The sequence below is a fragment of the Trichoderma atroviride genome, chromosome 4 (genome assembly GCF_020647795.1).
Source record: "Trichoderma atroviride chromosome 4, complete sequence".
Classification (NCBI taxonomy): Eukaryota; Fungi; Ascomycota; class Sordariomycetes; order Hypocreales; family Hypocreaceae; genus Trichoderma; species Trichoderma atroviride.
This window is the reverse complement of record NC_089403.1, coordinates 4,461,406-4,488,061: the sequence shown is the minus strand read 5'-3', so window position 1 is coordinate 4,488,061 and position 26,656 is coordinate 4,461,406. Positions and strand designations below refer to the sequence as shown.

At 51.0% G+C, this 26,656-nt stretch overlaps 9 protein-coding genes across 9 annotated transcripts; 3 read left to right on the top strand and 6 right to left on the bottom strand.

Annotated features, from left to right (window-relative positions):
• Nucleotides 1–1,386: 1,386 nt before the first annotated feature.
• On the bottom strand, nt 1,387–2,447 carry TrAtP1_008875 (uncharacterized protein; the record flags this gene model as incomplete). Its single annotated transcript, XM_014087079.2, has 5 exons — nt 1,387–1,452; nt 1,522–1,876; nt 1,936–2,015; nt 2,077–2,119; nt 2,173–2,447. 5 exons carry the CDS (start codon nt 2,445–2,447, stop codon nt 1,387–1,389), a joined length of 819 nt encoding a protein of 272 aa, XP_013942554.2.
• Nucleotides 2,448–8,397: 5,950 nt separating this feature from the next.
• On the top strand, nt 8,398–9,384 carry TrAtP1_008874 (uncharacterized protein; the record flags this gene model as incomplete). The annotated part of the gene is made up of 2 exons (XM_014087077.2): nt 8,398–8,975; nt 9,054–9,384. The coding sequence occupies 2 exons, from the start codon at nt 8,398–8,400 to the stop codon at nt 9,382–9,384; spliced, it is 909 nt and encodes a 302-aa protein (XP_013942552.2).
• A 130-nt stretch (nt 9,385–9,514) lies between these two features.
• TrAtP1_008873 (uncharacterized protein) lies at nt 9,515–11,084 on the top strand (the record flags this gene model as incomplete). The annotated part of the gene is made up of 1 exon (XM_066114076.1): nt 9,515–11,084. The coding sequence occupies one exon, from the start codon at nt 9,515–9,517 to the stop codon at nt 10,598–10,600; it is 1,086 nt and encodes a 361-aa protein (XP_065970169.1). The 3' UTR covers nt 10,601–11,084.
• Nucleotides 11,085–12,771, bottom strand: TrAtP1_008872 (uncharacterized protein). Its single transcript, XM_014087076.2, has 2 exons — nt 12,402–12,771; nt 11,085–12,327 (listed from the first exon to the last, which is right to left on the bottom strand). The coding sequence occupies exons 1-2, from the start codon at nt 12,731–12,733 to the stop codon at nt 11,256–11,258; spliced, it is 1,404 nt and encodes a 467-aa protein (XP_013942551.2). The 5' UTR covers nt 12,734–12,771; the 3' UTR covers nt 11,085–11,255.
• Nucleotides 12,772–13,060: 289 nt separating this feature from the next.
• TrAtP1_008871 (uncharacterized protein) lies at nt 13,061–15,938 on the top strand (the record flags this gene model as incomplete). The annotated part of the gene is made up of 3 exons (XM_014087075.2): nt 13,061–13,507; nt 13,566–15,641; nt 15,756–15,938. The coding sequence occupies 3 exons, from the start codon at nt 13,061–13,063 to the stop codon at nt 15,936–15,938; spliced, it is 2,706 nt and encodes a 901-aa protein (XP_013942550.2).
• An 880-nt stretch (nt 15,939–16,818) lies between these two features.
• Nucleotides 16,819–19,171, bottom strand: TrAtP1_008870 (uncharacterized protein). Its single transcript, XM_066114075.1, has 4 exons — nt 18,088–19,171; nt 17,796–18,007; nt 17,496–17,726; nt 16,819–17,428 (listed from the first exon to the last, which is right to left on the bottom strand). Exons 1-4 carry the CDS (start codon nt 18,314–18,316, stop codon nt 16,853–16,855), a joined length of 1,248 nt encoding a protein of 415 aa, XP_065970168.1. The 5' UTR covers nt 18,317–19,171; the 3' UTR covers nt 16,819–16,852.
• Nucleotides 19,172–21,391: 2,220 nt separating this feature from the next.
• TrAtP1_008869 (uncharacterized protein) lies at nt 21,392–22,873 on the bottom strand (the record flags this gene model as incomplete). Its single annotated transcript, XM_014087074.2, has 6 exons — nt 21,392–21,408; nt 21,486–21,910; nt 21,973–22,061; nt 22,117–22,415; nt 22,492–22,636; nt 22,724–22,873. 6 exons carry the CDS (start codon nt 22,871–22,873, stop codon nt 21,392–21,394), a joined length of 1,125 nt encoding a protein of 374 aa, XP_013942549.2.
• Nucleotides 22,874–22,892: 19 nt separating this feature from the next.
• Nucleotides 22,893–24,374, bottom strand: TrAtP1_008868 (uncharacterized protein; the record flags this gene model as incomplete). Its single annotated transcript, XM_066114074.1, has 1 exon — nt 22,893–24,374. One exon carries the CDS (start codon nt 24,372–24,374, stop codon nt 22,893–22,895), a length of 1,482 nt encoding a protein of 493 aa, XP_065970167.1.
• Nucleotides 24,375–25,762: 1,388 nt separating this feature from the next.
• Nucleotides 25,763–26,613, bottom strand: TrAtP1_008867 (uncharacterized protein; the record flags this gene model as incomplete). Its single annotated transcript, XM_014086323.2, has 2 exons — nt 25,763–26,418; nt 26,487–26,613. 2 exons carry the CDS (start codon nt 26,611–26,613, stop codon nt 25,763–25,765), a joined length of 783 nt encoding a protein of 260 aa, XP_013941798.2.
• Between the last annotated feature and the right edge of the window lie 43 nt (nt 26,614–26,656).

Genomic DNA, 26,656 nt, shown 5'->3' with positions numbered 1-26,656 from the left:
TGTGCTTTTGGAGGGTTTGTTTATTTTTGGTTGTGTTGAGGCGTGGGCGGTGTAGCTGAGGCGCTTTGTTGTCGTGTTTGTTTATCGCTTCACGGAAGAAGACGCCGCAAGAGTGAATAGGCAGAATGCGTTGGTAGACTGCGCCGAGACCCGATTAGCAACGTGTTCAATCCTGCATCAACCCGAACAAAAAAAGAGACAAGCGACATACCAAACAATGAGTCTCGTCACCGTAAAAATAACAGCGGGTCCAGCACCAAAACAAGAGAGCAGGGCCGTTTTCGAGTAACAAACGCGCTTGGTTATCCAAAAGAATTCTTCCAAAAGAAGTAATGAATAGTTCTAAGAAAGAAAACCAATCAATCAAAGCGCTCCGTTGTTCATAAAAAATGAATAGAGATCACAAAAAAAAGAAGGCCCTTCACGCGTACACGATAAAATGCGCCCATCCTTCCCCCCAGCTATATGTAGGTACACGCTGTTGCCCCGCCACTCCATTTTCGCAAAAAAAAAAATCGCAAGGCTGGGAATGCCACCAAGCTTCTTTTTGGCTGTCGTGCCTGGGACTAGCTGAGGTGGCTTACGTCTTCCGTATCCCTGTAACCCCACTGATGCTGCTGATTTTCTCACTACTGTGGCAGTTCGTACAGTAACTTGCGTTACGGGGGCCGAGGAGTTGAGGCTTTGCTGTTTCAGTGGAGCCCGATCGTGTTTCCCAGCCTCATAATTATGGGAAAAAGAACATGTTGTGTACCGTAAGAACTGCGGTGGTGGCATGTCATTGGCCAAAGATGGGAAACTGTCGTGTGTTGGTGACTTGTTGAAACGTGCTTGAGTGCTTACATGTAACCTGACGAATACAGAAGACGAAAGGAATATTCCAAACCCCTTTCGCTCGCTATAAACTCTTTGACACGGCTCTTCTGTCGCGTACAAGTTATATCTCATTCGAGAGAGAGAGGGGGGCGTTGTCAGTCAATAAGTAGCTTCATTCAGTCATCCACGAATAAATTAACATCGTCATGTAAAGATACAAAGTCAGACGGCACTCTGCAAAAATACCTCCAGCAGCCGATATATGTACACCGCAACTGCAGTCCATACTACTTCTACTGTCAATAGAAGCCAGTTAGGTCGTAGTAACTAATGGCAAGAGGCCATGTAATTGCGAAATCGTAGCTGGTAAGAAAACAGGCGCGAAGATTAAGTAAACGTTAGAACCAAAACAATCCACATACGCCAGCCTTCATACAACAAGTGTAGGAAGTAGTCGAAGAATAAATTCAATCCCGGAACACCATTTTCATGAGACAGAAAAGGGGCGAATAATGACTCCTTCGCTCTTGATTTCCTTTCAACGTCTCCTCACTTGAGCGTTGTACCTCTTCACTCAGTCAGCTGCATATTCCCTTCTCTGATGATTCGTACATGGCGTTCGTAGAATGCCAACATCTATTACCCCAAAGATTAGCCTCTCGCGTCTAGACTCGGGTGAAGATCAAAGGCTGAGGGCACGCTTACTTTTTGCGGGCACTTCTTGTAAATGACCTTTGTGTCGTGCTTCGTCTTACGTCCGTTTTTCCACACAAGGTAAACAATGAGCCGGCCGCTGCCTTCGTCTTCGCAGGCGTCAATCGTATCGATTTCGTCCTCCCACGATCCTGCCGGAGGATTCCACTTGTCCGATGTCGCTGGCGGCGTCGATTCGCTAGGATGTGTCCCGTTTCTCTTGGAGCGCTTTGTGCTGGCAGATTGCGCCGTGCTTGAGGTACGGCCGCGCTTCTTGCCTTTGGCAGCTTCCTGTGTCTCCTCAAATATCTTTTCTCGCCCGCCGATGGATTCGAGGTAGTTGGCCAGAATATCGCCAGCTGATTCCCTAAGCGCAACAAAGTCAGTCCACAAACTTGCTCAAACATACCGAAGCGCAACACATACTGTAAATTCTCCTCGGGCTCCCAGGTCATGTCCGACTTTTTTTCGTAGCCCTCCCATTTAACGTGGAATTTTAACGTTCCCTAAGCGGCGTCAGTCGTGCCCAGGGGATATATCGGACTTTGGGTATTATATCTGCCATACATCTTCGTCGATCATGTGCTTCTTGATGGCTTCAACGATGAACCTATGATAGCTGTCAGAGTCACGGCCTCCTTGTGCGGAATCAGATCGACGTACACATCTTCGTCAAGCTCTTCCCCATCGTCCTCCTCCTCATCGTCCTCCGCATCCACTTCCGCGTACACGGCCACTTCTACATCAGTCGACCCTTTCTCTTCCTTCCTGCTGGGTCGTCCGTTTCGCCGGGGTAATGCAAGCGCGTCGCTCGCGTCGCTGGACATGGAATTTGACTTGCGCGGGGACTTGACGGGCTGCGCTGTCTCGTAGTCCGAGGTCTCCTCGTCGCTGAGTGCTGCTCGTTTCTTAGCAGGGGGCCTTCCTCTCCGCGCCATGATGCAGCAATGACAAGACGATTGGTGATGTTGCAGTCAAAATTCCAGGTGTAGAAATAGCATAAGCTAGCAGTGACTGCCCGGGGTTGCAGGCGCCTGCCAGCTGGGAGTGGCGAAGAAGTCCAAGTAATGACAACTAACAGCAAACGGAGAGCACGTACCTGGCGGCATTATCGCCAGCGTTGAGTTCAATTGATAACTGAGAAAAAAATCGAACCCGCGATTCAAAGCGGCGCAACCGGCGCAAACCTGACGATATTCAGTAAGCAAACGCGACTAGGCGGCGCACTCTCCAAGCTTTGGTGTTGCCCCAGCCACCAGCGACGCTCGATCACGTGAGCAGCTTGATCGTCTCGCGATCGAGCTAAAGAGCCTAAAGAGCTTCGCCATGAGCTCTGCCACAGAGTAAAGACGGCCCAAATCTTATACAATGCAGTAACTTCTGGTTAGTAGTTGGTAGCCTTGGAGAATAAACTATCCGTTGTTTCCATGCCGCGAGTTCGTCTGTGTTGGCGCACACGCTCACAGCAGTTTGCTTGCTAGCAGACAAACAACATCACCATGACGGGTTGGATGCGACCAAGTCCCGAATATGGCAACCTAAATCCGTGCGCACTCAATCAGCGTGGGGGCATATCCGGATATTTTTCAAATTTGCCAGGAATTCTGTGTTGATTCTGAGGCTTAGGTGGCATGGGGGAAGTTCTCACTGTCGTTATTCTGTGTGCAACAGCAATGAAATCGCCATGTTTTGATCTTAACATGTATTCTGCCACAAAGAGTGTCGTTCAATGACAGTTTATTCATTTACTGCCCCTCATGCATCATAAATCAGTTTGAAATAAAGTTGCCGTGTACGTATGTATACGCCAAGCTTGAAGCCCTCGGCTCGTCTCGTATGGCGATATCCGAGATCCTGGCTATCGCTGCCCCCCCCATGCTGAAAATCTTAAGGGACAGGTAAGCAGAACTTTTGTGCACCGCGAGGGAGCTCCATTGTTCATCTGGTCAAGTAGGCCGAGGCTGCCGAGTATTGTAATAGAGTACCGAGCATTTACCACCGACCATCGACGCAGCCACGAATACGACACAGTATACTAAGCCGTAGCCAACAATTGTAATTCTGCACTGACGACGGGATATCCTGAAACAAACCGGACATCAGGCCATCCCGCCTTCATCTTCATAGTTACGCCGATTCTGGACGACCCGGGCCGCCGTCGGGAAAACAGCAAAACGTGAGTCGGCGACATCCTACCACACCAGGGCTATATTCAGCCTGGCCTACATAAAGGGCCGGAAGGACGGTGGTGTTGCGAGGCTTATACCAGCTCCCGTCATGGAACGTTGTTGGTAGGACGTCGCATTAATTTAAACATGCATATGCTAATATGTCTCGCAGGCGCGCCATTTTTCCTTTCTCTGCCCAGTCAAAGCCAATGCATTGGGGCTACTCTTGGCACAATCTAACAAAGAATCAGTAATGTCCTTTTGGTGGTTTGCCCACTTGTGATCGTCCGAGTACCTTCATCGCAAGTAAGCTCGGGTACCAACGCTATCCGGTTGGTCAGCTTTTCGGCAGAATCATATGCTGCCCTGTGTTGTGGGCGTCTAGTTAAGCACTCGCTCGCTCGTCGCCGGCTTCAGACGCCAAAAGAGTGTTTCGGCTACTTGTCAGTGCACCGCGGGCCGCAGGCCAACCGTCAAAATCTGAGCACTACTGTTGTACTCACGACACGACAGCAACAGGCACGGCGTAACTCATGTCGAGATCGCCAAAAGGGCCACGGTCCGGGGATCCGAGCCCACCAAGTTAAAACTCAACGGTAAGAGGCCAGCGCGGCAAGGCGCGAAGCGTTGCCGGTTCGAGAAGGCCGGCCGATTACCACACCGGATGCCCGCTAAACTTCACGCAGCCACACTCACCACCGGCAGCAAGGGACCTAGCCAGGGGTAAGATGGCTTCACTTTTCAATGGATCTTTGCGGAATGTCTTAGTGGGAGGTGCGTCCTACTCCTACTCTGCTGCTCCGTGATGGTGCTATTGCAACGCTGACCGTGGAGGGGACTTGATACGACGTCTGTGATTTGCCCGCGTAGCTCTGGCGTCTCGTATGCAGCCGCCCTGTTGCAATAAGTAGCATCTTGCGGATACACGGAATAGATCGGCCCAGCTATGGGTGTATCGAGATGCGATCTTGAGGCGAGATAGGGTGCTGAAGGAACGATTCTCAGTAGCACCACACCAAAACGAAGGCACACCCTGGGCCGAGCTAGCAGGATTAGCTCTCCAGCTAGTCATAGGCGCGACCAGGTAGTTGAGTAGCAGCTATAGCCGCGGCTCGTTACATCTCAGTTGCTATGTATTACTGTGTAATACCCCCGAGACAGCATTTCAAAAGTCCGTGGACGGAGTATTGGAGCTCCACGTCAGGCTCGTTGGACCTGTGCAAAGGTACGGATATTAGTCTTGGAATCTGATATCTCACATCCGCTAAGCATCCAGCCTGTTCCGTAAACTTCAACAACCAGGACCTAGGTATGCAGTGCGAGGTGGGGCGACCTGCCTGCTTGAGAATACGCTGTGCGTTATACTACAGCTAGCAGGTAGACCAGTAGTATTTCAAACCCTCAGAGCAATTGCGAGATACAAGTCGCGTCGTCTGCGAGTACCTACGTTCCATGTATTCAATGCGATATCGCAGACTCACCAGTGTTACCAATGGGGATTTTGTTCCTGGTTGCAAAGTTCTGAGCCGCAGCAGTCCAGGCATAGACAAACAGCCAAACGTGACCCGCCTCCATAAAATGACTTGAGACAATGTTTTGAAGGAGATTTCGAAACTGGCGTCGGTACACGGAAGCTGTCCGGTTGGCTTTTGTATCCGGATAGGTATGTCTGTCTAAGCAGTACTCGTTCCTCGTACTCTCCCCAAGAACGGGGTAGACCAAATATGATTGTAGCGATATTGCATGTGGCCAGAAAACAGCAGAGGAGCTGTGGGTGAAATCTACTTTCATTGACCAACCGATTCTTCTGTTAGGGAGCCCATGTAGGCCTCACTTTCTTCGGCTAGGTCAAGGCGGCATCTTGGGACTGCTGCATCCTGGTTATGTGAACCCATGTTGGCTAAAATTTGGCCGGCTTTACGCTAATCGCACCAATGCCCGCTTGGCTGACCATCAGCACAATTTCATCTGCCAGATGACGCTGTCTGTATTTGAGGCGGCTGTATCTCGCGGCTTATCCTATTAGAAACAAAGAGCAAAGGGCTACTGAGCACTCTACCATACCTAGTATGATGTGAACATTGCGGCGGCGTGGCTTCTGGGAAACGACGCCGCAAAATTTAATTTGGACGAGATATCACCGAAAATGGTTGGGCCTTTGACAAAAGGACCCGCCATCCTACATGGCCATGCACGACGGATACCAGCAGCAGTATCTCGCAAAGGCTAGACACGCAATTTGGTCGTTGTCCAACGGCCGAACAACGACACACAAGTGATGTGACAGCTCCGGAACAGACAAGGGCCAGCCTCCGTGTCATGACGAGCAATCGTTGGCCACCAGTTTGACACAACTCTGGCTCTTTTGGGGACTCGCCTCATCTCCCATCATACCGTGTAGTGTGTCCATACGTGTACAGAGTAGTAAGCGCCTCGCTTCTTGGCTCAACTTGGAAGGAAGACAGCTTCGTCTTGGGGTCAAACTTTGACCAGAAAACCGACCCCTGGACGGTCTGGGTGATCTCCCGAAATAACGACCCCTGACCCCTCGGATCTTTTAAATCTGACCTGTAGTATTCGGAGGGCGAAATACTAGCGCCCGAAAAGTACTCGGTTCTCGCAGGCAGAGCACCAGAGCAGCAAGTGTAGGTACTCTGTATAGAATGAGAGATTGTCTGTTGTGATGCCGACAACCCTCTATCCCAGGGCCGGAACGATGGCACGGACACACAAGCTGTGTACCAGCGCTGATTCTTGCCCTTCTGTCAACTCGCGTGGACATTAAGCAATTGGCCCCTGGTGGTTACGCTATTCATTCGCCGACGGCGTTCGACCGGCCTGGATCTTTTGCAATTCGACTGGTGCGAAGTAGGGTGGCTGGTACGGGTGCAGGAGAGGTGGGATCGCGTGCAGTTCGCATGCAAGAATGAAGCGATTGGATTCAAGGACGCCACGAGAAAGCAGCCAGCTGTGCCCTTGGCATCTGACTAGCTCAATACGCTCCTTTGAATGTCCACGTTACTCCTGAGATGGTTCCGATCGCTGACACCCTTGCTGGTGAGCGTTGATTAAGCTTGCGAGCCGGTTTCGCGCTGTCCAGACGCTTTTGGCCCGTAGACAGCATCCTGGTAATGACTCGTCTTGTCTTGTCGTGTCTTGTCTCGACCTGTCCTGTGACTAGAGCTCAGCTGCTGCCACACTCCGTATACCGCATGCTGGACTCTATGCCCATAAGACAGTGCCAGGCAAGCATCCTGACAGGTAGGCATTCCGGCCCGGCATGCGGAAGTCGACGGATAGGGTGCGTGCCCGCCCGAGGCCTGTGCTGGAGCCAGGCCAGACGCAGCATTGGGAGAGGAGCCGGGTCATGATATAAGTTACTCCGTACAAAGTCCACACACGACCAGCCGCAGGGCACTGCCTCGATGCGAGCTGGCAGGCGCCGTGGCAGTCTCCTGCAAGGCTCCTTCCTCCGGCGGGTGCCCCATAGACGCTCAACGTCCAGACGCAATCCTCCGTTGCTCCTGCGTTAAACTGACGACGCTACCGTACGCCAGGCGGGTTCCAGGCACCTTTGGCCATGCCAGCCCACTAAAGCCACCGTAGGTTAAAGCAACCTGAAAGGTGGGCGGCTCCATGAACGGGAAGGACCAGACTCTGCTCTTGTACATGTAGCTTGGATGATCAATTTGCGTTCATGTTGATGATGCCAGATTGCTACTGGCAGGAGCAGGAGCTGGCATGTGTCCTGCCATGCAGCAGTAATACTCCCGCGCCGTATATGCCAACGCCCGCACATGCCCTGTTTCCATCCTTCTGCAACTCGTACATAGGTGCCCGACTCGCCTCAGCTTCCTCTCAGCCCGGCTTCAGCGGCAGATGGCCTGACCGAACTATTGAACAACTCACTGCAGCCCATGCTCCTGCCAGCAAACTGTGGTCACGATCGGCACGAATCGACCCCCCGTCAACCCGCACCGTGAGTGGACGGACAGTCCCTTTGCGACGTCGCTGACAGCTGCTACTAACCGGGGGCCGGTCTCTGGCGCAGCGCCGGTGGCCAGGGTCCGGCCACACCATCTGGCGCCTAGCGGTGGGCGATTCTAGCGGGTGCCAGCGCCTGGGCTGCCCGCTAGGAGCCGCCTATGGCGCCTGGAAGCTGTGCGCTGCGGATCCTGAGCCAGGTCCTGGTGGGGAGGGCTTCTAGTCTTCTTTTTTTCGGCCGTGGCAGGCGTCCCGCTGGAGGTTCCACCCCTGAGCCGGTTCACCACCTAAAAAAAAACAATTAAAGGTTTCCTCGACTTCTCCTGACTCTGAGCTTGTCACGAGGGGGGAATTGGGTGAGCTGTTTCTGGGCCGTCGTTGAGAGGATTTTTCCTGCTTGCTTCCCGCATTGACATTTTCCCTGTGCTGTTTGGCTTGTGGCTTGAAGAAGCATCTCTCCCCCCTGAGGGCGATTGCCTACCCACGCTCGTTATCAACCGCCCCTGCTTTGCTTCACACGCTCCTTATGATCTTCAAAGGTCCAGCTCCACGAAAGGAGCCGCTGGCTTTGGTTGTCTTCTCCCAAATCACCTTCTGTTGTTTTGTTTCGTAGCACACGAGAGCCGTCCCCCAACCGATCGATCGCTTCCGCTTCAACAATCGACTCTGCCCAGCTGTTCGACGTCTCTCTCCTCACGAGCATTGCATATCTATACAACGCACTGTCTCTTCTAAAATGTCTGAAACGCCGCAACCAATTGCCGAGGGCAACCAGCCCAAGGCTGTAAAAGACAAAAACTGCGAATACTGTGGCCAGGCCTTCACCTCGTCATCCCTCGGTCGACATCTTGACCTCTATATCAAGGAAAAGAACCCAAAGCCCCCGGATGGCATCCACGATGTGGACGCTATCCGGAAGCTCCGTGGCAACATCACTCGGCGCCAGCCTCGAGGTTCTTTGGGTGCTCGAAGAGACAATTCGACCCCTGGCAGCACGCCCAAGCCAACAACCGGGAAGACGGCACCCGGACAAGACTCAGATAGCTTCAAAGCTGATTCAGCTGCTAACAAATATCCTTTTGCTGCTTCTTGGGAAGCTACTGGCGTAATAAAGGACATGTCAGGCAAAATGGCTTGGGATGCCAGCGTTCCTCAAGACGCTAACAAGCGCTCTGGCCTGTCGAGAAATGTTAGCAAACAGATGGCACAGAAGGCTCAGTTCGATATCAAACAGAAGTTGACAGACGCAATGGATACTGCCAAAGCTGCCGAGTTGGCACTGAGAGAACTGGTGAGCTCATGGCGGGCTGCAAAGTAAGTGACGTTTTCTAATGAACTGTCCACTATATCGAGTGGATGATATGTAGCCGCAAATGGCTGACACCCATCCAGACAACAGACTGATGGCAACTCAACGCCTTTTGATTTCGATCCCCTTGCCCTGGACTTCCCATCTCTTGCCATTTATTGTCTCCTGCCGCCTCCGACTCTGTTCTCTTCAACCCAACACCCCACATCAACATCCTGGTCTCTTTCGACGCCAGGTAAGCGTGAATATGTTGCACTTCAGACCTTTTTCCAAGAGGAATTCAAGACTTGGAAGGCTACCCATGTTTCTGCTACGACCGCCGTAATAGGGGAGATGGTGTACCCTGTGGGTGTACCATTTAGAGATCCAGGGGGGAACTATAAGGCTCATATCGGACAAAATAGAGTTGCTTGAAACTCATGTCAATGAGCATCTGCAGTCTGCGTTTGCAGTCTGGGATTCTTTGCCTGTTCAACGGAAAAGCGAGCTTTGGCATCTGGAGCTGGCACGAGGAGTGGGCCGAATGCATAAACAAATTGATAAGATGAAAGACGAGCAACATAACCTGAAACAAGAGAACGCAAACCTGAAATCGCACATCGACCAGCTGAACCGGCTGCAACAGCCGAGAGAGTACAAGATGCTCTCACCATCCACCATTCCCGTGGATCGAGATGTCATCGCGTATCATGAGCAGAGTGTTATAGGGAGTAGGCTTGTTGGCTATGAGCCAGAGGATCGGCATCTGGACTTGAACACCGTTGTAGCCAAGTCAATAGAAAGATGGAAGAGTGTCATCGCATCAACCCGCGAGGCAGCTAGCGGCATGCCTGCCCAGCGGCCTCTAGAGCAGGCCGCGGCTCAGACCCCTGCCGCAAACAGCCAAAGTAGTCCATCGGAGCCTCAGAGTGCCGTTCAAACACCACAATTGACTCAGCCGCAACCAGTGCAGCTTGACAAGAGGCTGTCAAACGCAAGCTCAAACGAACCGGCGAGCGAACAGAGTGCATCCTCAGCGACCAATACGGGCCCGCCATCAGTCGAAGAAACGAGCGACCAGGATGCCGATGCTGAGATGGAGGATGACGATAGCTTTGCTATGGTTCAATCTCCTGTCAAGACCGCGCACTCGCCCATACAGCAGCAGGCACAACTTGACGCTTCTCGAGCCCAAGCTCCCATGGCCCAGCAGCAACAGCAACAGCAGCAACCACAGCCACAGCCACAACAGCAGATCCAACAAGCCCCGCAGCAAGTCCAACAACAGGCTCAGCAACAAGCCCAACAGCAGGTTCAACAGCAGGTCCAGCAGCAGGTTCAGCAACAGGTTCAACAGCAGGTTCAGCAGCAAGTTCAGCAGCAGGTTCAGCAGCAGGTTCAGCAGCAGGTTCAGCAGCAGGTTCAACAAGCCCAGCAGCAGCAGCAGCAAGCCCAGCAACGCAATGCGACAGCGGATATGCGTTTCATGATGCAAAATGGGGCCGGTAGTCCTGCAAGCAGAGCTGCCATGGCAACCATGAACCGTGCTATGCCGAACATGAATATGGCAACAATGCAAGCTAATGCAATGCACGGCGCAGATATGAGCATAGCGATGCAAGGCGTCCGCGGCGATATGTATTTGGAATAACAATGTCGACGAGAAAGAGACATCGGAAGAGGGCGTATTTCGGATGGTTAATAGAAGGGTCTTTCTTTTTTTCACGGCTATACATCAGTCGTCATCGTAACAGCATTCATTCTCAGCGGAGTTTATTCATCGAAAAAAATCTTTTTCTTTTCGTCAACGCGGCATAAAAAATCTCACGATTCTTCAGCAAAATAGGAGTATTCGGCATTTGCGCGCCTTGATGTTGTGTTAATATACGAATCGCAACACAGGCAGGATAGAAGGATATATAGACCGGGGAGGGGAAAGGAAGGATAGGAGAACTAGGAGGATTTTCCAAATTTCTCTCTCTTTCTCTCTTTTTCTATTACATTGTTTTGCTTTATTAGTACAATGGGATTGGGTTGAGTACAAGAAAGAGATGGTAGACATTTGTGGAACTATTGCCATGTACTGCTTACTAGAACTTGAGAATTAAGAATAGGAGTTAATAGGTGAATTTATACATTGAATTTTCTTAGAGAATACTTCCGCTCTGCTATATATATAATATCTAGGTGATTTGAGTTGAGTTTCTTTTACATGAAAATTTTATTTCTCCGCCGGTGTCCAGGCAATTTTCCTTCCGCTAAGCTTAATACATTGTCTATTTATACAAGGGAACAGAGATTCCAGTTCATAGCTTAATCTGCTTCAGTCTCTTTTCAATCAAGCGCACAGTTGACTTGGGAACATGCATTCGGTGTGATAGAACTAAAGCACCTGTGAGAACAGCAAGGGCGCCAGCCTGGTGGGTGGCAGCGAGGTGAGTAGGGACCATGTAGATGAGCGTGGAAATTCCAAGAAGCGCCTGCATGGTGACCAGATGAACAAGTCCAGTGGTGCCCTTCTTTGCGTTCCTGGGGAGAACGGCAGAGATCTTTCCGGTGCGAGAATAAGCCCAAAGGGTCAAGATGGTACAGAAGGTTGTGATGGCCAAGATTCGGTGATCGAGCTGGACGAGACTGGGGTTTTCAAGCATGTTGCGCCACCAGAGGTCGGAGCGATCCTCCTTGCGAGAGTAGAATTTGTCGAACAGCTCGGACTTGGGAGGAGCGTAGCCAAGACCCATCTTGGGGAACTCGTTGTAGATGAGACCGGCATCGAGACCGGCGACCAAGGCGCCGGACATGGCAGTGAGGAAAACGAGACCGGTGATGCCAAAGACTGAGCGTCTGAGAGTGTTGAGGACGGGGTTCTGAATGGCCTTGATGGCAGTAGCGGCGGCGGCGGGGTCGGCGAGCATGCGGCGGGTGCGGAGGATGGTGATACCAGACACGAGCATCCAGGAGTAGCAGATGAAGGCAGTGGCCAAATGAGCAGTCAATCGGTACTGGGAGACACGAGGATGCGAGCCGGGAGCAAAGAGATCATCCTTGAGGCCCGACTTGACCATCCACCAGCCAATGAAGCCCTGGACGCCGATCAGACTGGAAATACCGAGCAGGTTGAGCGCCATTTTGGGAGAGACTTTGCGGCGGGCGACGAAGTACAGCGAAGGGAGAACGAAGGAGAGGCCGATGAAGCGACCCCACAGTCGGTGCGTCCATTCCATGTAGTAGATCTTTTTGAATTCGTCCAGGGTCATGTGAGGGTTGAGGATCTTGAATTCCGGAGAGGCACGATACTTTTCAAACTCGGATTCCCAATCGGCAGTTGACATGGGGGGCAAAGAGCCCGTCACAGGTTTCCATTCCGTTATGCTTAGTCTGTAATGCGCAATTGTTAGCGATTGAGTTGGGATCTCTCACGTCAATTGAAGTTGCAAGTGATAAAACCGTACCCAGACTCAGTTAGTCTTGTAAGTCCGCCAAAGACGACGATACCAAAGACGCTGGCAGCACTGCCCAGCAACCACATGGCAACTCCCTTGCTAGTAGTCTTCTTTGGGAACTCCTTTGAGGCTTGAGCTTGTGCCTGCGCTGCCGCTGCCGCAGCGCTTTTGGCCGCCAAGTTTTCCAATGGCTTTGCATCGGCGTATCCTCGCGATCGTACGATGTTGAGGATGGGTGAAGGAGAGCGTCTGGGCGCCTGTCGAAGGCATTGATTGCAGACGAAGAATTTCGAGGGCACCTGAAGGGCTGCCCTCCGCATGCCGGCCGCAAACAGCACCATTGTTTGTAATTTTGCGCAATGGCGCTTGATGTGAGGACGAAGAGAGTCAAAAAATGGCACGATATTTCCCGTCTGCGGTTTAAGACTGCATGTGGCTCGGCGCATAGACAGCGCCGAGGCGGGCACCAATTACGGCGCTAAAGAATTGCAAGGATGCTGATAGGTGGGATGGCCCCAAGCTAGCTTCACCGCCAAACTTTTTACATGGCAGAAAAAAGTTGGAGAGCAAATTGGCTAGCAGCACAAAAAAAACCAGCAATTCCAAAGCTGTGATTGCGCAACTGCTGGCAATTACCGTTTTCAGGCCCGAATCCAGATCTATTGAAGATGCCAGGTCGACAGGCGCATGGACGGTCCTTGTTGGCCCAGCCAAAGGCAAAGGCTGGCCCCAAAAAGTCCAAGTCGAGAGCGCAGACGAATGCACTGAATGCGTTCAACATTGCGCAGGAGAGGTTTCCTACGAAAGATAAGAGGACACCACGTGCGCGAGAACTGGACGCTGAAATCGAGAAAAAGCATGGAAGAGAGGAAGACGACGAGGACGAGGAAGAGGAAGAAGAGGGCCCCAAGCGAAAGAAGGCCAAGGCTCCGCGGGGTGCGGCGACAGACGGCGATGTAGAGTTTGGCAGCGACAGCGAGGGCAACGAGTGGCAACTGGGTGGCATGGCGAACGACGATGACGACTCTGAAATCGAGAGTGACGATGCGTTTGGTGATAGCGACAATGAGATGTTTCAGGGCTATGCCTTTCGCGGATCAAAAACTGGCCGCAAGGTGAGAAGCTACTTTTTTTTTGAGAACGACGAGATGAGGGCACTGACCTGGTGTATAGGACGACGACTCGGAGGATTCTGACGACGGAAATGACGACCAAGGCGAAACTCTTGGCGAGGATGCGATTGATCTGGCCACAGCTTTGGACCAGTTCGAAGAGGAATCTGAAGATGAGCCTGAAGGGGAAGAGGAAGAGGAGGACTCTGGATCAGGAGAAGAGGAGGATTCCGACGATTCTGATGAGTTTGAGGGTCTCGATGACAGCGACGACGAAGCCGACCCCGCCAAACTTGAGCAGCTCAAGGGCTTGATATCCGGCTTCGGAGGCGAAGACGATGACGGCGAGAAAGATGTCGTGGCGTCTGGGCAGCAGAAAATCGATCTCGGTGATCTGGGGCTGTCTGGATTGAACGATCCCTTCATGAAGCAATCAATAAAGCTTATGAAGAAAGAGTCAAAAGAGAAGCGACCCGGTTCAACGAAGAAGCTAGAGGTGCCGTTATCAAGGAGAGAGCAAGGGCGTATCGACCGATCGGCGGCTTATGAGAAGACAAACGAGACCCTGGATCGATGGACAGAGACTGTTAAGCAGAACCGCAGAGCCGAACATTTAGTTTTCCCTCTCCCTCAAAACTCAGAATCAGCTGGACTCGACCGGACGGAACTTCAGCCTCTGTCACTGAAGGGTGCGTCGAACGAATTAGAAGCTACAATCATGGGCATCATGGAGCAGAGCGGACTGTCGCTTGAAAAGGAGAAGAAGCCTAAGAAACAAGAGTTTGACGAAGAAGGTAATCTGCTCACGCGGAAGCAAGCCTTGGAAAAGAAGCGCATAGAGCGCGAGTTGGCTTCCAGGGAAGCAAAACGCGCCGCCCGCATCAAGAAGATTAAGAGTAAAGCCTACCACCGAGTGCACCGGAAGCAAAAGGAGCGCGACGAAATGGCTACCAGAGAAGCCATGGCCGAGGCTGGCGAGATTGACTCGGAGGAAGAGAGAGAGGCTCAGGATCGCCGACGTGCGTTGGAGCGAGTGGGCCAGCGCCACAAGGACAGCAAATGGGCCAAGATGGGATCCAAGGCGAAGCGTGCGGTTTGGGATGACGATTTCCGGGCTGGGCTGACAGAAATGGCTCGCAAGGATGAGGACCTCCGCAGGAGGAAGGAGGGCAAGAGTTCAAGAGGCGACGGAGACGATTCAGATGAGACTAGCAGTTCTGGATCTGACGACGATGACGCCGATAACGCAGACCTGCGACGACAGCTGGATGAGCTCGAGAAGGAAGACAGCGCGCCTCAGTCGGGATTAATGAAGATGAAGTTTATGCAAAAGGCAGAGGCGGCAAAGAAGAAAGCAAACGACGATCTCATCAAGGAAATCCGTAAAGAGCTCGACGGAGAGGACGCGCAAGATTCTGATGACGATAAAGGTGAAAAGGGAGGAGAGGTCGGACGAAGGCAATATGGCAGCGGAGCGGCAAATCCGTTCTCGATGCCGCAGAACTCTGCCCGAGCAAGCAGGAAGACGCTCGCACGGGATGATTCTGAAGAAGAGAACAACACAAGCTTCGCCAACGGAGATGGGGCTCCTCACATCTCAAACGGCGCAATCAGCCACGCCTGGTCGACCACACCCGCCGAGACAACGACTTCGATAGCGGGAGCCTGGTCCAAGGGCGAGTCTCGCCGAAAGAAATCTGCCCGAGCCGACGACCTCGATCTCAACGCCAACATCCTCACCGCATCCCAACCCTCCAAGCCGAAACCCTCCCCCAAGAAGACAAAACAGCCCCAAGATGATGACTCCTCCTCCTCCTCCTCCGACGCAGAATCGGACTCAGACATCCGCCTGCCCATGGCCATCCGCGACAAGGACCTCGTGGCCCGCGCCTTTGCCGGCGAAGACGTCGTCGCCGAGTTCCAGCGCGAAAAGGATGAAATCGCCGAGGCCGACGACGATAAAGTCATTGACAATACTTTACCCGGCTGGGGCTCCTGGGTAGGCGATGGAGTCAGCAGCCGCGAGAAGAAGAGGCACCAGGGCCGCTTCCTGACAAAGGTGGAGGGCATCAACAAGAAGGACCGCAAGGACGCCAAGCTGGACAAGGTCATAATCAACGAGAAGCGCATCAAAAAGGTTAGTACTTTGTCAACTTTTTACCACGTTTCTCTGTCTCTCTTTTTTTTTTTTTTTTTCAAAAATCAAGATTGAATATGTCGTTTTACTAACTCTTCTCTCCCCTTTTCACAGAACGACCGTTATCTCGCCGCCCAGCTCCCCTTCCCCTTCGAATCGCAACAGCAATACGAGCGCTCTTTACGACTGCCTGTTGGACCGGAATGGATGACCAAGGAGACGTTCCAGGCCAGCACGAAGCCGCGCGTTATTATGAAGCAGGGCATTATCACGCCCATGTCGAAGCCAAGCGCATAAATACTTTTCTCATTTTCTTCTTTTTCAGGGCTAAAATAGATAGATTCGGGCTGAATGCTGAATGCTGGATCTTGATGAATATACACATCTTTTACACCATTTGTTTCTGTTTCAGATTCATGATTGTTGGTCTCCAATTAGCTTATACATCACTCAAAGAACAAACGCAAGGTTTTTGCTTTAATTGGTTGGTATCGTTAGAATTCTCAATGCAAAAAGCACTTCGTAAAACCGTTATAACAACACACAAGTATCCACAACGTACCCTTCGCCCAGTTGTTTCCTCGTAGATGCCAACAAAAACCATTTTCAATAGGGAAAAAAAGCAGAAAGCTCGCGTCCAGCCCTTTTCGGGCAATATTTTGTTAACTTCTCACACCCAGCCACTATGCTTGGCCACGAATTTGCTTCGCGGCATCTCTGGCGAACGACAATCTTCCAGATTCGGCGCAGTAAATGAAAATAATAGTACACGATAATCAAACAGATAAGGAAAGGAAAAAAGGAAAGGGGCCCTGTTCGTAGGGAATTGATGATTTCAAGTTTGGAGTAAGTCTGCTTTCCGCAGCTCATTCGTCCTTGACATGAGAAGTGGGAGCGATCAGGCTATGGCAAGCCGATAATTGTCGCCTTATGGATTATAGTTGATTGAATATCTTCCTTAATCGGGTGATAGATTCGGTTCGACAGAAGATCGAAAGGCTGCTCAGCTTGGCTGGATTTAGTTGCTACCGCTGATAAGATTTGTCGCCTTGTCCAAGAAATCGCCTGGTGTCGCATAGAAAGCCACAGCAATGATGATGTAGAGGCCAAGGAGCATGGCGCCCTCGAGGTAGTTCGATTTGCCATCCTGAACGGTATATGTTACGACCAAAACGGACACGGCGAAAGCAACAGTTTCGACTACACCATGGTCAGCATGCCTTTACCAAACACAAGAAATCAGAAAATTTGAAGCATCGTGTCAACTCACAAGTCTCGAAGTGGAGCGTCATGTCGCGTCCGATAATCCAGCCAACAATAACGAGGAATGGAGTAACGCCAAGGGCAATCTGGATACTGGAGCCAATGGCTACACCCATGGCCAGATCCATCTTGTTGCGAAGGGCGACCACCACAGCAGTGACGTGTTCCGCAGCGTTTCCAACAATGGGGATCAAAATCAGACCAATGAATGCCTTGCTGATATTCGCGCTTTCGACAATGTCATCAATGGATCCAACCAAGTAGTCGGCACAGATGGCAACCAAAATCGTCACGACGACAAGAACTGCGGCGGCAGCAATCGGGCCAAGAGTAGGATCTTCAGGATCCTCGCCTTCGGGAAGCTGGCTCTCGGTGTCAAAGAGATTGCTGTGAGTGCGAAGCTGGAATACCAGGTAGAGAGCGTATAAAATCAGCAGAATAATGGCGGTACCCCGAGAGAGCACAAGAATGCTTCGGTCCTTGTCCTCGAGATTAGTGTGGCCCTGGTCGAGAACGCCATACAGCTATAATTTGCACGTTAGACAGAGATCATCACAGCCGCTTCCGCGAGAGATATAAAATCAAACATACCGCAGCAGGGATCACCAGAGAAGCAGATGAGAGCGTCATGAGAGAGCATGTGGTCTGAGCAACGGCTGCTGAGAAAGTTTGTTCGGTGCCACCGCCTGAAGTACCGCGGTGTCGGATACCTCCAAAGAAGAAGCACATTCCCATAACCAGCAGCAAGTTGGAGAGGATGGAGCCGAGCATGGAAGCCTGCACAACCTCGATCTGGTTGTCTCGGAGAGCCACGATGCTAACCTAAAAGGGGTCAGTATCTCATTCCCGGCATGGCAAATTATAGTGATGTGTGAATATTGGGCCACATACAATCAGTTCAACAGCATTTCCAAAAGTAGCGTTTAGCAGTCCGCCAAGGGTCTCGCCAAGCTTGAGAGATATTTCCTCAGTCGCAAAAGATAGGACGGCAGCAAGCGGGATAATGGCGAAGAAGTTGATCGTGAAAACGGCGGTTGAATTCCATCCAAGGCGGCCGGCAACAATGCCAATGGGAACCATGATGAGCAAAAAGTTGATGTAGTCTATTTCGCAAGCAGGAATTGTTAGCTATATCCATACTCCCGAGAGCCCATTATTGCTGCGCATTCATCTCTGCACTTACTGCTCAGCAAGGTGACCTTGAAAATATGCCAAGAGTAGGCAAGTGATCGGACAGCAATGTTTTCGCTATGGGTGCCCGGCGTGTGCTTGGAGTCGAAGAAGAACCGGAAGGCTGCGGAGCGCTCATTGTTGCTGCTCTGGATATGGTTATGATTCGGGGTGCCATTGGACGAGGCGCCCTCGCCATTGAGCAGCGGCGTGCGCTCGTTGGAGCTTGGTTTGTTGCTCATGGTTCGTCGAATGCTTGTCGAGCGGCTGAGATTGGCTGAATTACAAGAAAACGACGAATTGCAATTAGCGAGCGACTTGGAAGAACGAAAGGCGGAATCGTTTGCGTCAGTGCAAGAAAAGGGAGCAAATAGATAAAGCGTGGTGATCAAACGAATGCGCGCGTGTTGGAAGGGAGAGTTGAAGGTTGAAAAGTTGAAAGTTAAAAAGTTGTCCGCGGCTGAAAGTAAAGTTTGTAGGAAGCAGGAACAGCGATCGCAGCCACAATATTAAGTCTCAAAATCCGTAGGAACACAGGAGGGGATCGCGGCTAGCCAAGGACCTAAGATGTAGAGTACGGTAGGATGGGGACACAAAATTGGGCCAAGACGAGGCAGGGATGAAGTAATAAAGCGAGAGTGCCACACAAGGCTGGCTGAGTTTTTTTTTGTACTCTCTCTCTCTTTGAGGGGCGTGGGTGTAGACAATTTTGAGAGGAGGGAGGGGAAAAAGATCGCTTGTTATAAAAGCAGCGTGGCGTTTAATTCTGGGGGGTTTATGTCACCGATTGCAGCTTTGGGGGTGGAAAAGAGGAGACGAAGCAGAGAAGGGCTTTAGATTTGCAATGTAATGGCACGCATATCGGTCTGGGCGATACTGGGACAATAATAAACCATGTCGACTTACATATGCCCTTGACCATGGCTGGAAGCTCCGGGATACACAGGACCGGCGATATTTTACCCGGAGACGGCGGGATGCGATTGATGGCGCAGCGTGCACGAGAACACGCGGGAATTGGAGATCTTTCTCTTCTCCAGCTGCTCGTTCTCTATTGGCACGAGTAAGAGCACGCGCAGCAAAAATCAAAGTGGTGGCAGCAATGGAGAGAGAAGAGAGAGAGAATGGACAAAGGACGCATGTTTGTTCGAATCAGCGAATCGCTTGACCGGGCCAGGCTAGGGCGGGTCCACAAGGGGTCCCAGCGCTCGGGTAGCTGCGTGGGTGTCTGTCTCGTAGCGGCGGATGTACCGGTACCTGCGCGTTTCCAGGCCTGGCACCTGGCAATGGCAATGGCATCGGCACTGGCGCTGACTCCAGACAGGCACAAGAAGCGATTCTAGAATATGACACGGTCGCTCTCTGCCTCGGCCAGAGCCCGGCGAGGGGATTCACGCCTCGGTGCCTTGCGCAAAAATCAAATACCTCCAGATTTCAATTGCATTCTGTCGTATCCAGCCGTGGTATAAAAGGCGTGGACGCCGGGCGCGATAGGCGCATGGCACGGATAAAAGGCGTCTTGGCGCTCGATCTGGATTCACACACACAGGCCTGGGAGGCCTCCAGACGACACCCCCTCTGCCGCAGTGAGCGCGCGTTCAGTTGCGCAAATCTGCGTGTTTGTGTGACGAGCACGGCTACCTATAATCCCCGGTCCGATCCTGGGGCTTCTCAAATATCAGGTAAGCCTGTACGAGCAAGTGCTGCAAATAAACGCACATACTCTCGATGCCTCACAGCCCTTCTAATTTTCCCTCATTATCTTGCTCGGGCGAATTGGTCACAAGAGTCTGCTGTTCTAGCAAAGGGGTATCCATAGCACCTGAATCAAACCATTTGGCGCGCCCCCCTTGAATTCTCCAACAGCCTAAGAAAGCTTGTTAGCAACAACCAGGAAGCGTGTGCATGTACCGGTACTAAGATGCGCATCCGAAAAAGACGGTGGGGAAGCATTTCAGGGAAGAGAGTGTGGAATCGACGACGTCATATGCACGATTCAGCTCAAAGAAAGCCCTTTTCTTGCCCAAAGACCAATAAGAACGTCTAATAGTGTTTGCTGTGCCTGGCAACCGGACGGGGAATTCCGCTGCTTTCGTTTACCTCGGGCCAAAGAAAAGGTACACACGTAAACGTTAGTGTCCCGTGGAATACACGTACACGTAACAGGGCAAGATTATATCATCAACCACGCTGCGATATCCAAACGACAACACCCTTCGAAATTCAAAGCAAATTGACGGCTCAAGGTGCAAATCAACGCCTATAAAGTGAGCACGTGCTCCCCCAGAGCTCCCCTGATGTACTGCTACTCTGCTAAACCACTTTCTGTCTATACTAATCGACGCCAGCAGGCCACCAGCAAGATACGTCTTGATCTCAACTCGCTCCTCTTTTGCTTCGCCTCAATCAGCCCCAAATCCAACCACTCGCAATGGCAATATTGCAATTAAGCTTATTTCTTCCCCAGCAGCCCGTGACATGGTTAGACAAAACATTCTTTCGATGCCTAAGCAAGCCTGACTAGCGAGGGAAAAGTCTTGAATTCCATTCTGCGTTTTCGTGCCAATTTGACTTTGGCCCGCCGAGTTTCTAGAACAGGCCTCTTCCGGCTACTGACTCGCCCCCGACGCTCCCCATATTAGGAGGGTTGCATTCTTCTCACGCCATACAAAGCTTGTCTCGTCTCTGTATCAAGCCGGGCTCTTGGCGCATTTAGCCAAGCCCAGAGGCCCCTGTAAGCTCGATCTTATCGATAGCCTCGAGAATGCTAAGAAGCGGCAACGTGCAGATCTCCTATATTGACTGCTGTTCCACCGTATCAGCTCGCCGTGAGAGGGCCGAAAGGCAAAAAAGGGCCTTTTCAAGAATTTACATGTATTGCTGCTTTCGTTACAGGTAGCTGAGATACAAACGACAATCAGATGACGGCACATTGCGTGTGGCCCAGCCAGCTGGTCCCGGCGTGGGCGACTCCGAACTTCCCGCCAGCGGTGCCCGGCGACGTCAATTGACTTTTCAAGATTCCACCCCGGCCTTAGTCAGCCACGCATCAACACGCACCAAAACGCCGCCTCCAAAGGAGCAACACGGACCAGAACAGACAAATGCCACCACGTAACCGAGTCCAACTTCCGCTCTTGTCATCCATGTACAGGCTCAGCCTCGCACCACCGTCCACGTTACCAAACAGCAAAGCTGCCAAGCCGAGCTAAACGGACAGTTTCAATGTCTAGCTCGCCCCGGTCTCTGTCCAGCCTCTTTGCTAATCCCCAGTCGCCATGTACTGAATCGATCAAAGAGGCACTTTTCGTGTCTCATCATATTTCTCCAAGAGCTAGCACTGCCCGTTAGCATCACATCAGGCCCAACCAGCTTGGACAAGCTACGCTGCCCAGCGTGCCCAGAACTTACCGGCAGAATAAGCCATAAACCACGTCAGCGATGCTCCGCCATCCAGCCACTGAGGGCTAAACGACCGCGAGCTAAAGAATTCCCATGCCTTCTTGGGCTCGACTGAGGCATAGCTAGCCCAAATGATGCCCTTCCAGGCGTTGCCAATGTCATCAATCCTACCATTGCTGAAAAATGCGTCCCATTCCTCCTGTACAAAATCCTTGGTCCTCACGAACGGCGTCGAGGGTAGGATAGGGATCATGTGAATCCCTTGAATGGCCTCAATGTTAGGATCAAAATACGTCGTATGATCCACCTTGTTCTCGAAAAGGATGCCTGCGACTTTGTTGCCTATAAACTGCTTGGGCTGTACCTTGTTGTCGTCTTTGTACAGGTAATAATTCTGCAAGCTACGGGCGATGATGGAGAGCTGCAAGTTGCCCCTATTCTCGATATTAGCCGCCAAGACATATCCATGACCGCTCACAGCCTCTCTCTTCATTACCTTGCCTCGAGATCAGCATTCTTGCTGACCTTGCCCCACATTTTGATGGCATACGCGTGCATCATGTCCTCTGAGCTTGATTCTTGGTCCTGGTTGTCATTAGCAAATCAGGAAGCACAGCCATCTTGAGAGAATTTCAATTACCTTGCCGTCCATAGCGGCATAGAGACCGTGAGCCCAGCTGTGGCCGTGGTACCAGTCAAAGTTGCGCCACATGGGAAAGAGCTTGTCTTTGGCGCTGGGATTGGCTACATCTCGAACCAGAATGTTGACATAGTCTCTGTTTTGCTTGAGCCAGTCTGAATCCAGGTGACCAATGATTGCGGCAGCAAGAATGTGATAGCCGTAGTGGAAATGGTGATCATTGTAGTACGTGTTTCCAAAGTCGGCGCCAGAATTACCCGTGACATAGCTTGCAGATGATACAATGCCACCCCAAGCGGCTGTAATAGCATGGCTTGTTAGCATCACGGCGTATGTTTGCAGAATAGCAGCAGCATAGAAGAGAAATTGACTTACTTTCGTGAACAAGAGGAAACTTTTGTTCATTGGCTGCAAACGTGGCAAATGCCGCCTTGAGTTGCCCCAGTCCAGTGTTTGTTAGAGCTTTATCGCCCAACATGTGCTTGATCACGTAGAGGATTGTTGCAAACTTGGCCAGGGCCTAGGAAGGTTGTCAGTAGCATTCCAGAGAAAGAAGAAAGAAAGAAAGAGAGGGAGAGGGGGAGAGAGAGAAAGAGAGAATAGTGACCTTTCCACTAAAGTACATGGAATCTAGATTGCTCTGCGCAATCATATTCTGTGCTACTTCTTTTGCAGCCGCTGCATGGATGGTGCTCTTTGCGTGGTCCGACAGCTTCTCGACGCTTCCTTTTTCAGGATCCCAGGGAGCAAAAGACATATCAACCGGCATCTCGGATTCAATCATGGTCCACCGATTCCCCCCTTACTAGTGTGGCAAGACCCTTTGTGGTAGACTGTAGCTGTGCCTGTTTTTGTATACGCTTCTCCGTCTCTCTGTCAAAGGATTCGACGTGGTGAGGAAGAGCATACATGTATACATGGCCAGTCTGATGCCCAGCAACGTCGAAATTGAATGAATAGCTGCCTTCATAACCGCGAGCCGTACCAGACAATTCTAACGTGACGGGATAAATGCCCGCACCATCGTCCAAAAGTCTCTCAGACTCTTGGTTTTTCGGGCACTTGCAGACTTGAATAATGCCATAAAAGGGCTTCTTTGATTCGGCGAAGCCATTATTGACCACTTTGAGCTCCAGTGGCTCCCCCCTTGTTTTCCAAGCGTACACCAGCCAAGTTGATCCATCTTCCAGATCAAATGTGAACTTGGATAGGTCCGACTTGAGATTTCGTGTAACCCGAGTCATAGTCTTGAAGAATACACCAGTCTGTATAACGGGGGTTGCGCCGCTGTATTGTGCCGTGATATATGCCATTCCTTGTACCAAGGGGAACGAGATGGCCGGTTCCGATTCGCTATCCTTGCTGAGATGGACCCGCGCAGAGAAAGCTGTCATGCTATCGATACTGAGAGCAGTTTCCTTTCCCAATTCTTTGGCTGAAATAACCAAAGAGTGTATGCCTACGGGGTTGAGGTAGTAAGACGAAGCACCATTAAACTTCTCCTTCCCGAATACCCGCTGGCTAGCTTCGGTGTGGGAACAAGCCATTCCCCAGCTGGCCGTCACTCCTTTGCCTCCAGCCCAGGCTACTGAATATGGAAAAGTAAAGGTCGGGCACCGCTGATCTTCCAGAAAGAAATTGGAATAAAACTTGTTTGTCTGAAGCGGTCCATTTTCTGATATTCCCTTGCGCGGCACAGGGTGGTCCTTTCGAGTTGAGATTTGAGAAGGCGGCAATTTGACATCAATAGGCTCCGCGAAAATGTTTTTTGATACCATTTTGTCTTTTGGTGTAGCTTCTGGGGTCTCCCAAGAGGCTGTTCGTGTGCTGAATGGGACTGTGGTCTCTGTGGCTGGCAACTCAGACAGCTTGGATGTGGCCTTGGGTGTCTTTGGCCTGCTTTCACTTTTCAAATTGGTGCTCGATTGAGATGGGTTTGCAGTTATAGCTGAAGAGGGACTCGCAGTCACAGTGGTTGTCGTCGTGAAGGTGATTTGAGTGCAGCTGGAAGTCTTGACTTCGAAGTCAGCAGATTTGGATGCAGTCGTGTTATGAAACCGGCCGCCAGATACTAATGCTTCGCTTAATAGGAACCTTCCAAAGGGAAAACGTGACTGAGTCTTGACTGGGCGATCTAATTTGACGGTTTCTGTCGAAAAGCCAAAGCGATCTTGGTTGATATCTACACCGGGCAAGGCGAGGGTCCCCTGAGCAAAAGTTAGCCAACAAATCCATGTTAGAATGCGATATTGAGTCATGATAATAATGAAGGCTTGGATATATGTATCCAATTCAACATGGCTCCCATGCATGAAATTTCGAGAGATATGCTTTGGCTCAAAACATTTTTTGAAAGCCCGAGTAAGACAAGAAACAGGCATAGAAACGTCCTCAACGTGGTATAAAAGGGCTCCATAGTTGCAGAGGAATGGGCATCATGCAGCACTTTTTTTGTGGGGGAAAATGATTCACAACCACGCATGGCTCCGAATCCTCAAGAGCTTGGAATGGGAATCGACCACAAAGGGGGAGGAGACAATCACTGGTGGAGTTTGTTGTTTTGGACATACCCTTTGTCAGACGTTTCCTGGCTAAACCACGAGAGCTTCAGATATGGCCAGTGGTGCGGATGAAGCAATAGTGGTGGTGATTGTGGTACAGAACTGTAACGTTTGTGGAGGGCTGATTGGAGAAAAGAATATATAAACAAAAAAGTATAAGGCACAAGAATAACCAAAACAGAGGATATGTGCTGGGGTAATGAATAGGTGTAGCTTGTAGGATGAAAGGATCTGATGCGAAAACTTGAAGCTGAAGCAGCTGACTATGAGAGAAGAAGTCTGTCGACACCCAATGCCAAGAAGAATATGAGTAGATATTTCACGTGCTGATAAACATCTGCAACACGAGTTGAGCTATTATTGGCAGGAAGCACCTGGATGAGTCAAGACAAGAAGTCTTCTCCGACCGGCCTCCTTCAATTTTTCCAAATATCCCGTTTTGTCAGCTGCCACTCCGCACAATCAAGTGGTAAATGTCCAGGAAAGAGATTCTCCCAATGACAGGCGCCGTGTCACCCCGATTTGGCCGGCATGCGTTGAAAACAATGTCCGTGGGTGGGTCACGGGGCGTGCCGTTTGCCTCTTCTCAATTGGGATATCTTCTGTGCGTGATTCTAGCAATTCTGCTGCGAAAAGGTGAGCGAGTGGTAGGTAATGGAGCGTTGTTATGTAATGGGTATCTATGGTGTTGCCTAGGAAGATTGTGAGCTCTGGTATGAGCTGGCTTGAGACTTTGGAGTAAACAAACCAGGAATGTTTGAGGGGAAAACTGTTGGTGACCGCAGTGGAGCTGCTAACTTGGTGCTTGGCACATGGGTCTTGGGGGATCAGCTGGCCGTGTGCCGGTGTTGCGCTGAATTGTTTGGTTTGGGTAATTCTTCTGCTGTGCTTGTTCTATGGTTTGAATGTATGGCTTGGAGTGTGCAGACATGTGCGTGTATAAGAGGATCGGCAACGCACTGCTGGGATCGGCGTCACTCATATGGTGGAATATTCATTGTTGCATCTCTATCAGCAAAAAGGGTGATTGCTCTGCTTAAACTAAAAATCTTGCGTATCTTGTAATCGCCAAAAACACTCCTGTGCTATAATCCAAGAGCACTGTATTTCCCTGTTAATGCATTCTCCTTGATAATCATCCGCATTCTCTTGGCTGCGCCGTCATCACCAGAGGCTTTTCTTTTCAAGCCTCTTACGGGTAGCTTCGCATCGGTTTCTTTTGTTCTGAGTTGCTTCTTCTCCTCCTCCTTTACCCTCTTCTGTTGTTTCTTTGCATCGGAACGTTCTGCTTCCCGACGACAATGGCGTATATCCTTATCTCGAAGCAGCCAAGGTACATCCAGGACCTTGCGACAGAACTTGGTTCGCTTCTCCCAGAGCGCCACTTCTTGAGTTGTGCTCTTCACGATGACCATCTTTTCGATATTAATCTGTCGTTCGTCACGATAAGTTGACAATCCTCCCTTCACGTCAACTACCGCGCCTACGTCAATATCTGCGTACGGGTCTGCCCGTTGTAAACCAGCCGCTCGTGCTTCTGTATTCGTCCGTAGTTCGCAAGCTGCCAATTCACTCTTTGGTTCCACAGAGACTGGAGATGTAGTCACGGCAACAATGTTGCTGCCGCTGCTGTCATCGATGGTATACAGTCGTCGGTTGGCGAATTGTTCGACAGCGACGACGATACCGACGACTCGCACCCATTTTATCGGCAGGTTTTTGTAGAAATAGAAGTGCTCCGCTTCAACAAGAATAAGTTTTAGCAAGTTGCAGGACCACCTTAAAGATTTCTCCGTCGCGCGTACGTACCGTCAAAGCCGGCATGTTGATCCAAAGCATGGATTTCGGCAGCGTGCAATAAGCACCACGTATTCACGGTTGGCGATAGGTGGAAACAGTATCGCGGATAAAGTGTCGGCTTGGTTGCCTCGCTCATGAATGTCTACCTTGGCGCCCTGATTCACTGGCGAATCAAGGTG

What these genes read in the sequence shown, in the direction of transcription:
- TrAtP1_008872 (XM_014087076.2), bottom strand. Translation starts at nt 12,733, where the DNA reads ATGGTGCTGTTTGCGGCCGGCATGCGGAGGGCAGCCCTTCAGGTGCCC. An exon ending in ACAAGACTAACTGAGTCTGG is followed by an intron (nt 12,328 to 12,401) that starts GTACGGTTTTAT and finishes TGCGCATTACAG; the next exon opens with ACTAAGCATAACGGAATGGA.
- TrAtP1_008870 (XM_066114075.1), bottom strand. Translation starts at nt 18,316, where the DNA reads ATGAGCAACAAACCAAGCTCCAACGAGCGCACGCCGCTGCTCAATGGC. An exon ending in GAAATGCTGTTGAACTGATT is followed by an intron (nt 17,727 to 17,795) that starts GTATGTGGCCCA and finishes GACCCCTTTTAG; the next exon opens with GTTAGCATCGTGGCTCTCCG. An exon ending in CTCTGGTGATCCCTGCTGCG is followed by an intron (nt 17,429 to 17,495) that starts GTATGTTTGATT and finishes TGCAAATTATAG; the next exon opens with CTGTATGGCGTTCTCGACCA.